Genomic DNA, 11,589 nt, shown 5'->3' with positions numbered 1-11,589 from the left:
ATTTATCTGATGCAAAATATCATATGATGTATTGACTTCTGCTTCCATGAGCAATCATTGTAGATCCAAGTAAAATGAGCTCCTGAGAAACTTCAGTCTTTTCTCCCTCATGATGTTTATTGGTCCACTTGTGATGATTTTTGTTTCTTTACATTGAGTTGTAATCCATACTAAAAGAGAATTATCTTTTAAGGGGTCTAAAAATACAAGCTCCAGTTCTGCTTTTCATTTCCAACCCCCTCAAAAAAACAGAATCTGATTTGGTCCAGAGGAATGCAACCTGAGGCATTTCTTACATAGGAAAGTTCTGGAAACAGAGTGTTTTCTATATTCATGCTTATTTTGAAGAGTTTTTGCCACTTGGATTACTCATTGCTATGAATTTAATGATCCTGGAGGAGTTGCAGTGCTCCGCAAGGATTCACTATAGGATATGTTGTTGAGTACCGTCTAGTTGGTTCCGACTCATAGTGACCCTATATAAGGTTTCCAAGGTGTGGAGATGCTTCATTCACAGCCTCAGAGCATACAGGCTCACAACCAGTGCTAGGGACACAGAGGCACTTCCTAGTATTCCGTTGTGTCATGTCTATGCTCCCACACCCTGTCCCAGGCCTGGGAGATACAATCCTGTTTGCCAGAATCTGTTTGGAAGGTCAAGCTGTGCTGCAGGAGGGTTCATTTTGGGGTTACTGCACTCTGACCTCCCTCTCCGGGCTGCTGTCCCCATTGGAGGCATACCTTGGTGTGAACTGGCCTTGTGTCTTCTAGTAGTAACCCATGTCTGACAATAATGAGATATGAAAGTCTTCTAGAAGTTTCATCATCATGTTTGAATCGTAAGTTTTCATGGTCTGCTAAAGCCAGTGTGTCCTTTTTCCTGACAGGCTCTATAGGGGATGACTCCTTGGATGGAAGACTCCGGAAGCTGAGCCTGGGGCAGTATAATAGTGATGTTGATCAACAGCCATCCTTTTCCAAATGCAGTTGGGGAAAGACCACCGGTATGGACCAAGATCCAAGTCTTACATCTTTCCTTTCTTCAGCGGACACCAAAGAGGTAGATACCAGGAACTCAAAGTCTGACCTCACCATTTCCCAAATCTCAATCACATTCATATCCCAGACCTCAGGGTTAATTAGATCGTGCTGGGTCTGGGAGTTTAAAATACCTTTACCGTCACCTTCCTTCCTATCCGGCTTTCCCTTCATGTCTCACAACATATGTTTCTTCTTTGAAAACCAGGTGGTGTGGTTATTAAGGTTTGCAATAGATGGACCTGAGTATGAATTCTGGCTCACCCCCAAAATAGTCGTAGCGTGGTGAGGAGGGGGCATGAATAATTTATTTCAGAAAGATAAGCATAAGGCTGGTCCCTGTGAGGTGGAGGTTGAAGAGATACCAAATGTCTAACTTTTCCAACATGTTACGTTGTTGTTGTCAGGTGCCATCGAGTCGACACCGACTCATAGCGACCCCATGCACAGCAGAACGAAACAATGTCCGATCCTGGGCCAACCTCACTGCCGCTGCCACACTTGACACCATCAGTGACGCCACCTGGCTGATCCATCTCGTTGGGGGTCTTCCTCTTTTTTCTCTGACCCTCCATCTTACCCAGCATGATCTTACCAACATGTTATACCACTCCATAATCCTTGATATCAGTCAACATTCTTCCCCCTCTCATATCCCAGGGTTGGGCATTGTGCTGCCGCGTCTCACAGAACTCACAACTGTCAAAAGATAATGGCTCACAAAATTGTGGAGTCTGGCAAGTCCCAAACTCACAGTTCAGAGGTCAGTCTGGATCAATCTTTTCACTCACATAGTGTCAGGGGCTAAGGAACCCAAATTAGCAGGTCTATTGATACACAAGGCTATTGGAGCTCGTGAATCAGATCAAGTCCCATGAACTGGAGGTCAGATGAGATGAACAAAATTCAAGAACCAGAGCCAGAGAGTGAACCTCACAAAAAGCATTTCCATATATTGGACTCCACTCATGCCACTAAGGAACACTAAGGGTGGTGACTTAGGGTACACACTCTACTAAGGTGGGAGCATCCTTACTCCTTAGTCCCTGCCTCATTAACAACTCACTTCCAAATGAGTGCGTAATCACAAGTATAGAGGCAAAAGTTTACAATACATCACAGAGTGGAACAATATGGCTAGAAGGGTCTTAATAAATAAATAATTAGTTGTCTGCAGACCACCCTTGGACTCTTCTAACCATTGACCCTTTCATACTTAAAGGATTAACTTCCCCCACCATATCATTTTACCAAAGTCACTCATAAACAGTAAGTCCTTCACTTGGGTGAAGTTAGTCAGCTAACAGCCAATCAGGTCTGCTGTTTGATTTGATCAGGTGCTCCAAAAATTTGTCTCCTCTTCACCCTTGGCCCTGATAAAGTTTTAACTGAGAGAAGGTTATTCCATTACTCTGAGTCTCTCTTGAGATATCGACATAATGTGAGATTTCCTCTGCTGCATAAGCCATTAGTTCATTCTCTTATCTTCAGCTAGTATTGCTCCTTCCTTTCATTTGTCAGTTCTTTTTACCCAAACCTTCCTACCTTGACAAGAAATATTAGCTTTACCTGCTGTGCCAGTCTAGATTGCTGGTAAACAAGTGCTTTCCCCTCATTCCACTCCCATTCATGGTGGGTAGGGTTACATAAGTGTAAGACTAATGGGCTATCTCGACCACTAGATAATATGATACAATTCACTGTCAACCCTATTTTGCCAAATGGGGTGAAGGTACAATACGACGTCCCAGAAGGCCCTTAGGAATTCTGGCATATAGCTCCAGGGCTATAGTTATATTCTCCTACTGAGCAATCACCCCTACTCTGACACTCACAGCTGAATCCCTGGTTCTGGGAATGCAGCATCTGGTACCAAAAAAAAACAAAAAACAGTTTAAGATGATGTGGGAAATAACTGTACGGTGGCATCAGCATCCTCCCACGCCCCTTCTTCCCTGACCCCCCGAGAAATGTAAGAATCTATCCAGTAGTGTGCGTCTTTCACCACCATGTATTGAATGTGAGCATACATTCATGAAGGCATGTGAAGCAGCACTCCACGCTTTCATCTTCCCCCATTAAACAAAGGAAACCACTGTTTCAATTGCTCATTCTAATTCTCTAGCACACTGTTACACTGAGGTTGGAATGCAACATGGAATGTCCATTTATTATGATGTTTCTCGGCCCATTGTTACACCATGGGGACTATAAACTGTGTTCCTTGGTCTGAGGAAATATAACTTGGTGGTACAGAATCTTTTGTCCTCATCCTTTGATGATGTTTTTGTCATCTATGTCTACTACAGGGTATGCAAAGTCTAGTCCAGAGTGAGCATCTATTCCTATGAGGACCCATCTGTCCCCATCTGTTTTCACGGTGTCATTGGCCCGATATAATCCACTTGAAAACTGTGTGCAAGGTCTTTCCCTCAAAGACTCTGCCCATATCCATCTGTCGCTCTGTCTTTCTTACTTGCAAAGCAGTCCTTAGTGGCACTTTGCACCTCAGAGGAAGCATGAGGAATGGATCTCTGCATTGCTATAGAACCCCCATGTCCATTCATTTCATGGACACAATTGGCCACTTGCTGATTCCAATCACCTGATCCAGGAAGAAGGTTCTTTCTTCTGGGCAACAGCATGTCCTGCTTTGATGTGCCCTTTAACTTCCCAGAGTGCTTTGTATAGGTCCTTGCATCACACCTTGTTGTTACGGGTTCCAACTCCTAGTGACCCCATACACAACAGAACAACACTGCCTGGTCTTGCGCCATCTCACAGCTTTTGTTGTATGTGAGCCCAGTGCTGCTGTTTTTGGGTCAATCCATCTTTTGGGGAGTTTTCCACTTTTTTCCTGACCCTCCACTTTATTTACTTATCCAGGAATTAATCCCTCCTGATGATAACGTATCCGAAGTATAAGAAACAAAGTCATATCATCCTGGCATCCAAAGAACATTCTGGTTGTACTTCTTCCAAGACACATTTGTTGGTTCTTCTGGTGGTCTTTGGTAGTTTTAATATTCTCTCCAACTCAAATGCAATGATTGTTCTATGGTCTTACTTATTCGTTGTCCAAATTTCACATACATATAAGGCGATAGAAAATACCGTGACTTGGGCCAGGCTCACCTTAGTCTCCAAACTTACATCTTTGCTCTTTAACTTTAAAGATTGCAGAGTGCAATTTGTCATTTGATTTTTTGACTGCTGCTTCCATGAGTATTGATTTCAAATCCAAGCAAAATGAAATATTTGACAACTTCAATCGTTTCTCATTTATCTTGATGTTATTTATTAATCCAGTTGGGAATAATTTTCTTTTCGTTACTTTGAGGTGCTATCCATATTGAATCTATAGTCTTTGACCTTCACCTTTAAGAATTTGTGTTCTTTGCTTCTAGCAAGAAAAGTTGTATCATTTGCATGTTTCAGATTGTCAATGAGTCTACTTCCAATGCTGATGACAGTCTTAACAACTGCCTCTGGGTCTATGTAAAGGTTCCTCAGGAGCACAGTTAAGTGTTCTGGATACCCATTCTTCACAATGTTTTTCCATAACTTTTTATGATCCTCACAGTCGAAAGCCTTTGCATAGTCAATAAAGCACAAGTAAACACCTTCCCGGTATTCTCTGCTTCTAGCCAAGATATATCTGACATTAGCAATGATATCCCTAGTCCCATTCCATTTTGAATCTGACTTAAATTTCTGACAGTTCCTTATCAATGTATTGTTGCCACCATTATATTTTTTTTTTCCAGTTGAGGCATTTTATTTGTATGTATTACATCCCTAGAAAAAGAATGCCAGGATTTTCCCTCCTGTGTGTTTTTGTCTTGCTTCCTCGTGGTCCATGATGCCAGCTGGGGTCGTCAGTACAATGAAACCAAACTGAAGGGACAGGAGCACATTACTCAGCCACTTTTCTAGGTCTTTCAGCTGCACGTCAAACCGAGGGCTGATCACGCCACACTTGTTTAACCTGCCAGTGAGGTTCACAACGATTTTCCCAGCTCTGTGATCAACAATGATTTCAAATTCACCAGTGTAACCATGCTTCATCATCACTGTCAGGAACCGAACGATGACTTTGGAGCACGGCCAGATAAGAACCTGGCGTTTGCTCCTCTTCTTGGCATTATTGATGCTCTTAAGAGTGTCAGCCAAGACATTCATGCACACCATGATGGCGGCACAGAAAAATGGTGGAAAGAGCTGTTGCAACCATTTTTAATTGTCTTCAGCAAAATTTTGCTTGCATGTGATATTACTGATATTATTCAATGATGTTCACATTTTCATTGGGTAACTTCTCTTTTCATTCTGCTGGATTGCCTATCTTTATATTCTGTTGGGTCGCTTGTCTTTGGAATGGGCACAAATATGGATCGCTTCAAAATTTCTAGGTATAGATGAGTGAACAACGTCAGTGTTTCATGAGTTTTTAAAAAATATTTCCATTTGCATTCCATCAGTTTCTGGAACCTTGTTTTTTGCCAATGCTTCAATGCTGCTTGGACTTCTTCCTTCAGTACCATTGTTCTTGATCAGATGCTACATCTTGAAACGGTTGAACATCAACCATTTCTTTTTGGTACAGTGACTGTATATTCCTTCCATCTTCTTTTGATGCTTTCTGCATCCTCAAATATTTTCCCCATTCAATCCTTTAATATTGTAAGTTGAGGCTTGAATTTTTCTTCAGTCCTGTCTGATTGAGAAATACTGATCATGTTCTTCCCTTTTGGTTTTCTAACTCCGGGTCATTGTACATTTCATTATAATGCTTGGCATTCCCAAACTGCCCTTTGAAATTTTCTGTTCAGCTGTTTCACTTCATCATTCCTTCCATTCGCGTTAGCTAATCTGTGCTCAAGAGCAAGTTTCAGGCTCTCTTCTGACATCCATATTAGCCTTTTCTTTCTTTCTCATCTTTTTATTGACCTATTGCTTTCTTCATGTATGATGTTCTTGATGTCCACCCTCCACTCTTCTGGTCTTCAGTCATTAGTGTCTGATGCCTCAAATATGTTCTTGAGATGGTGGTCCATGGAATATATTCAAGGTCATGTTTTTTGGCTCTTGTGGACTTGTTTTAATTTTCTTCAGCTTCAGCCTAAACTTGCATATGAGCAATTGATGGTCTGTTCCATACTCTGTCCCTGGTCTTATTTTGTCTGATAATATTGTGTTTTTCCTGTTTCATCCCGCAGGTGTAGTCAATTTGATTTCTGTGTAGTCCATCTGTTGAGGTCCATGTGTATGTTGTTCGAAAAGATATTTTCAATAAATAAGTCATAGGTCTTAAAAAAATTAGATTAGGTGATATCCAGCATCATTTCTATCACCAAGGCCATATTTTTCTTTCAACTACTGATCCTTCCTTTTTGTTTTCAACCTTTGCATTCTAATTACCAGTACTTATCAATGCATCTTAATTGCATGTTCGATCAATTTCAGACTGAAGAAGTTGGTAGAGTTCTTCAATTTCATCCTAAGTAGTTTTCGTGATTGGTGCAAAAATTTGAATAATAGTTGTATTAACGGGTCTTTCTTTTTGTTGTTGTTTTTACGTGCAGTCTAGTCACTTCTGATTCCTTATCGTTGTTAAGTGCCATCGAGTTGGTTCTGACTCATACTATGTAGGGGTTCCAAGGCTTTAAATCTTTGCAGGAAAAGAAAACGTCATCTGTTTTCCATGGAGCAACTGGCAGGCTCAAGTCACGGACCTCATGGTTCATAATCTAATGCTTATCGAATGGAGCCACCATTGTTGCTGTTAAGTGTTATCTAACCTATTCTGACTCATGACTTCTCTAGATAGGGTATCTGAGGAGCGGCTGTTGAATCTGAACTGCTAGCCTCGCAGTTCAAACCAACCTTGTGGTCTAGTGCTTATCCTATGGTGCTACACCAGAAAGAGTTTCCCAGCTATAAATCTTTGCAGCAGTATAAAGTCTCATCTTTCTCCTTTGGAGCGGCAGGTAGTTTAAAGTCCAGTGTTTATCCTACAGAGCCACTGTACTCCTAGTCTTCCTTGTAGGCATATATAGATTATCTAGTCAAAGGCAGCATTATACTTCAAGACAGATCTTGAAATGTTCTTTTTGATGAATTCCTCATGAATTTGTCATTCCCAGCATAGTAAACCATATGATCATCTAATTCAAAATGACTAAAATCAGTCCATTTCAGCTCACTAATGCCTTGGATATTGATCTTTATGTGTTCATATCTGTTTTGATAATTTCCAATTTTCCTAAATCCATTCTTAGTACATTTCATGTTCCAATTATTAGTGGCTGCTTGCTGCTATTTGTCCTCATTTTGAATTGTGTCCCATCAGCAAATGAAGGTTCCAGAAGCTTTGCTCCATCCATGTCATTTTGGTCAACTCTACTTTGAAGAGGCAACTCTTCTCCATTCACATTTTGAGTGCCTCCCAACCTCAGGAATTCATCTTGTGGCGCTATTTCTGACAGTGTTCTGCTGTTGTTCATAATGTTTTCATCTCCTGGCACTACATCTGATAATGAACCACTGCTACACATAAGGGTTTCAGTGGATAAACATCCAGTAGTGAGTCTCTCCTCCTTCCTAGTCTGTTGTAGTCTATAAGCTCTGTTGATCCCATAGATTGATCCTGAAGGTATTTAAAATATTGGTGGCATAGAGCTTCCAACGCTACAGCAACATGCAACACAATCAACTCTGGTAGTCATGTTTTCTATTGCCCATTGGCCCCTGCCCATGAATCAGTAAAAACTAAAATATACGGGCTCTCACCACTGCCCATGTCTCCCATCACAGCTAAGAGGACAGCAAGCAGTTCATCCCATTTTCTTACTTTATTTAATGAGGGTCTTACCGTCTGCCATCCATGAATCAAGCAGACTTCTGCTGAAGAGAAGAAAGTTGTTCATAATGTGTTGTCCATGTGCCAGTGGGCTCCGGTAGCTTTTCAGGTTGTACTACTGTAAGACCTGTGGGAAAAGAGGCTACATGCCCCTGGACACGGTGGGTGCCTTCCTACATTCCCCATATAGCTTGTTCCTATATGAACCATTTCCATTTTTATTATGGAACTATTTGGACACTGCCTTCCTTATTCAAGTGTTTCTCCAACATCACTCAACACAATAATAGTATCTCAGGTTTCATGATGATTTTATGTCCTGTCCTACTTCCTTGATGGAAGCTCTGTAGCAGGCAAGTGATTGCCTTTCCAATAGCATGTATCATGCTGCAACATCAGACGTTTTCTTGTCCAGAATCGTCACTGTAGGGCAGTGTTCTCAGGTGTTAGCCATAAGCCCCAGTACGCATGAACATGTGTGGCAGACGCCTACAAAATCATGTCTGAATGTAGGTCATAAAGCCTGATGGCAAGAAGAAGGAGACGGTTTTCTATAATTCTGCCGTAACCTGCTGTAGTATTCCCAGATGTGGGACAGTTGTCCACCAAAATCCAAATACACCTACTAAATGGGCCTCCTGCTTAGTTTTTTGGTTAGGTATTGACAGCAAGTTAGTCCTGGGGGCCTGTGGAACGTCATAGGTGGCTCCAGCCCAAGTTATTCCCAAGAATTTCACTGTTTGGACAGTGCCCTGGGGTTTTGTTGGATTTATTAACCAGCCTCTTTTGGTCATGTGAGTCTTCACTGTTTCAAATCCGCCCAAGCTTGTTCTTCCATATTTTAAATGAACATATCTTGAGATCGGCACCAAGTCCAAGTCTCTTCTAACGGGATCCTTCCCGCATGATAGCAAATTGTGGCTGATTTTTTTTCTTAGATTAGAATGGAAAACAGGCCTTTTCAAGTTCAGTCACTGAGTATCAGTCTCCTTGAGCCTGCTGCTTTTTCTGCACTGTTGATACCGTGTTTGGAACAGCTGAAGCTACAGGTGGCATTATTTCTAGCTTGATAGTCTACTCTCGGTCTCCATGAGCCACCTGTCTTGTTCCCAGGCCACACGGGACTGTGGTAGAGACAATTTGTTGGCACCAACACTGCAACCTTTAGCATGGCTTTAATCGAAACACGAATCTCTTTCTGTCCGCCAGATATCCTGTATTGTTTCAGATTAACAATCTGAGTAGGTTTGAGCAATTCTAATTGTTTCCATATAGTTATGTCCAATCAGTACTGACCTAAGGCCAAACGTGAACACCTTCCAGTTTACAATAGCATGTAGAGGGAGTGTTCCACAATTAATCATAATATACAAACTAATAATACATTCAGTTAAGGGAGATACAACCACTTCATACAAGATCTGTTTAAATCTTCCAGTTCTAATCCAAATCATCACCTTAATCCCATCGATCATTCTATCCTCATCTTGCTCTTTTTTTATTTTAAGTTTTTATTGTGAATTATGTGTGCTTACATGAGAGAACATCAGTTTTACATTTATACTATCATATATCGTTTCATTGCAATGATTACAATCCCCTCCATGCACCATCAAACAATCAAAGGGTACACTACAGGCCTGCCCCCCGGTCGTCAGCACACAGCCCACCTCCCTCCCTGAGTCCAGAGTCCCCAACTGCTCCATCTCTCCACATCATTGTTTCTGCCTCCATTACTGGCATCACTGCTTCCCTAGGTAGGGTCCCGCACTTCACCCTTCTCACTTGATGGTCCCAGGGACCTCTGCTCCTGGACTCTAAAATCAGTCAGTCCCCACCTTTTGTTACAGAATATCTACCTTTACATTTCTGACCTACACAGTAAGTCCTGATAGCAATTATTCACTATTGTACCACAAGAGTCTTATCCCCATCTCTTTTCACTAGCCCCATCCCAACAAATTGGAAACCATTCCATGGAGATTCTACCTTCCCCCACCCCATCTGGAACCAGACTCCCTCTTAAAAGCTTCTTGCCTTTATAGACACCACCCCCCATTTTGGGCAGCTAATATCCAAGTTGCCCATCCCTGTCAGCCCTGTGTACCAATGGGCTGGGAGTGATCCTCGCTGTAAAGATTTGTTCCCTTTTTTTGAGCTACTAGATCCATAAGTATAGGTAAAGTTCATCAGATTGTACTGGGTTACTCTTTTTTTTTCCCCCTCTTCTTTTTTCTTCTAGTTGAGTTCTGATCATCCAGTCGTTGAATCTAGGTCAAGTGGGTACTATTTGCAAGTATGGGTGTTCCTGTGCATCTCCCCTCACTTCGCATCAGCTGGACGCTTCACTCTCTGCTCTAGTCCTCTGTGGCCATGTCACTGCCTCTGGGCCCAGGAGTCTCCGGGTGTTGCTATACTGCTGGCCAACCAGATCTCCACCAGGGCTCACAGGGGTCTATTAAATGTGGTCGGACCCAGCTCCCAACTTCATTGCTGTTTTTCCCCCTCTCCCCTTATCGGTGACCAACAGTCACCGACCAGACCACCTGCCTGCTTGTGTATGTCCCCGAGGCTCAGTCTTGGAAGGGAATTTGTGCGCTGAGGGGACCCGGCCACTTGCTGTAATGGCGCCCGGGCAAACAGGTTGCTTGTTCTTGTAGTAGTCAATCAGACTGCCGTTACTGTTTTTGACTTTTCCTGCCGATTTTTCTTTCACAAAATATCTTCTGTTCTTCTAGCCGCTCCAAGCTGGTCTACTTGTCCTTTCAGGTGGAAATTCCCCACCTTAGACGATTCTGGATGGGGTTCGGGATTCCACCTATGGTCTTATGCAATACAAAAGCTCCACAGGAAGCCTCTTTCACTGAGCAACTTCTAGCTCCCTTTTAGGTATTCCAATCAGTTATAGGCTGAAGATGAACTCATAAGCTTTTCATTGTGATGATTCTGGGTGTTCTTTTCTCTCCCCTTCAAGTGTCTGTTTTACAATAGTAGGCAAGGGAAACCAAGATTCAAAACACAGCCCAGCATCTTAACATTATTCCCCTCTTTTACCCCTTCAAACCATGCCTCAATCCCTGTATCCTGGAGCCCTGTTGTTCCAAGATTGTGTGTACATCATCATTTACCTCTGTCCCACTTAGCCCATGCAAATCTGCCTAACTGTTCTCCCATCAGCCTTGTTCCTCCATTCCCCTCCCCCTTCTTGTGTATTGCCCCCACACACACTCCCTCCCACACCGAAGCTATTCTGTGTCTATTGCCTACCCTGTGCTCTATCTTGCCCTCCATCTCTCCCCTCCTCTCATCTCATACATTCTGGTGATCAGCAAATATATGTATAATTTTTCCCCCTTTTAGTATGGGTTCTTTTTCTTACTCTTTTACAATAATGGTCCTATGCAGTATTTCTCCTTTTGTGACTGACTGACTAATTTCACTCAGCATAATGTCCTCAAGGTTCATCCATGTTATGTGATGACTTGCAGCTTCCTTGTTGTTCTTCAATGTAGCATAGTATTCCATTGTGTGTCTGTACCACAGTTTGTTTATCCATTCTTCAGTTGATGGGCATTTAGGCTGTCTCCATCTTTTTGCTATTGTAAATAGTGCTGCTGTGAACATTGGTGTGCATATATCTACTTGTGTTATGGCTCGTATTTCTGATGGGTAAATACCAAGTAGAGGAA

The 11,589-nt window shown here is 42.2% G+C and overlaps 2 protein-coding genes across 2 annotated transcripts in view; one reads left to right on the top strand and one right to left on the bottom strand.

Moving 5' to 3' along the window:
- Positions 1 to 11,589, top strand: part of TNS3 (tensin 3) — a 312,789-nt gene that overhangs the window by 206,826 nt on the left and 94,374 nt on the right. Inside the window, exon 13 of the mRNA XM_006876503.1 lies at positions 888 to 1,060. Coding sequence (XP_006876565.1) covers positions 888 to 1,060 — 173 coding nt within the window. The remainder of the gene's footprint in view (positions 1 to 887; positions 1,061 to 11,589) is intronic.
- Positions 4,837 to 5,232, bottom strand: LOC102816466 (40S ribosomal protein S15a-like). Its single transcript, XM_006876502.1, has one exon. It carries the CDS (start codon positions 5,227 to 5,229, stop codon positions 4,837 to 4,839), a length of 393 nt encoding a protein of 130 aa, XP_006876564.1. The 5' UTR covers positions 5,230 to 5,232.

The sequence above is a fragment of the Chrysochloris asiatica genome, unplaced genomic scaffold (assembly GCF_000296735.1).
Source record: "Chrysochloris asiatica unplaced genomic scaffold, ChrAsi1.0 scaffold00384, whole genome shotgun sequence".
In the NCBI taxonomy this organism is placed as follows: domain Eukaryota; kingdom Metazoa; phylum Chordata; class Mammalia; order Afrosoricida; family Chrysochloridae; genus Chrysochloris; species Chrysochloris asiatica.
The sequence above is the reverse complement of the archived record's forward strand: the minus strand, read 5'-3'. Positions and strand labels throughout refer to the sequence as shown.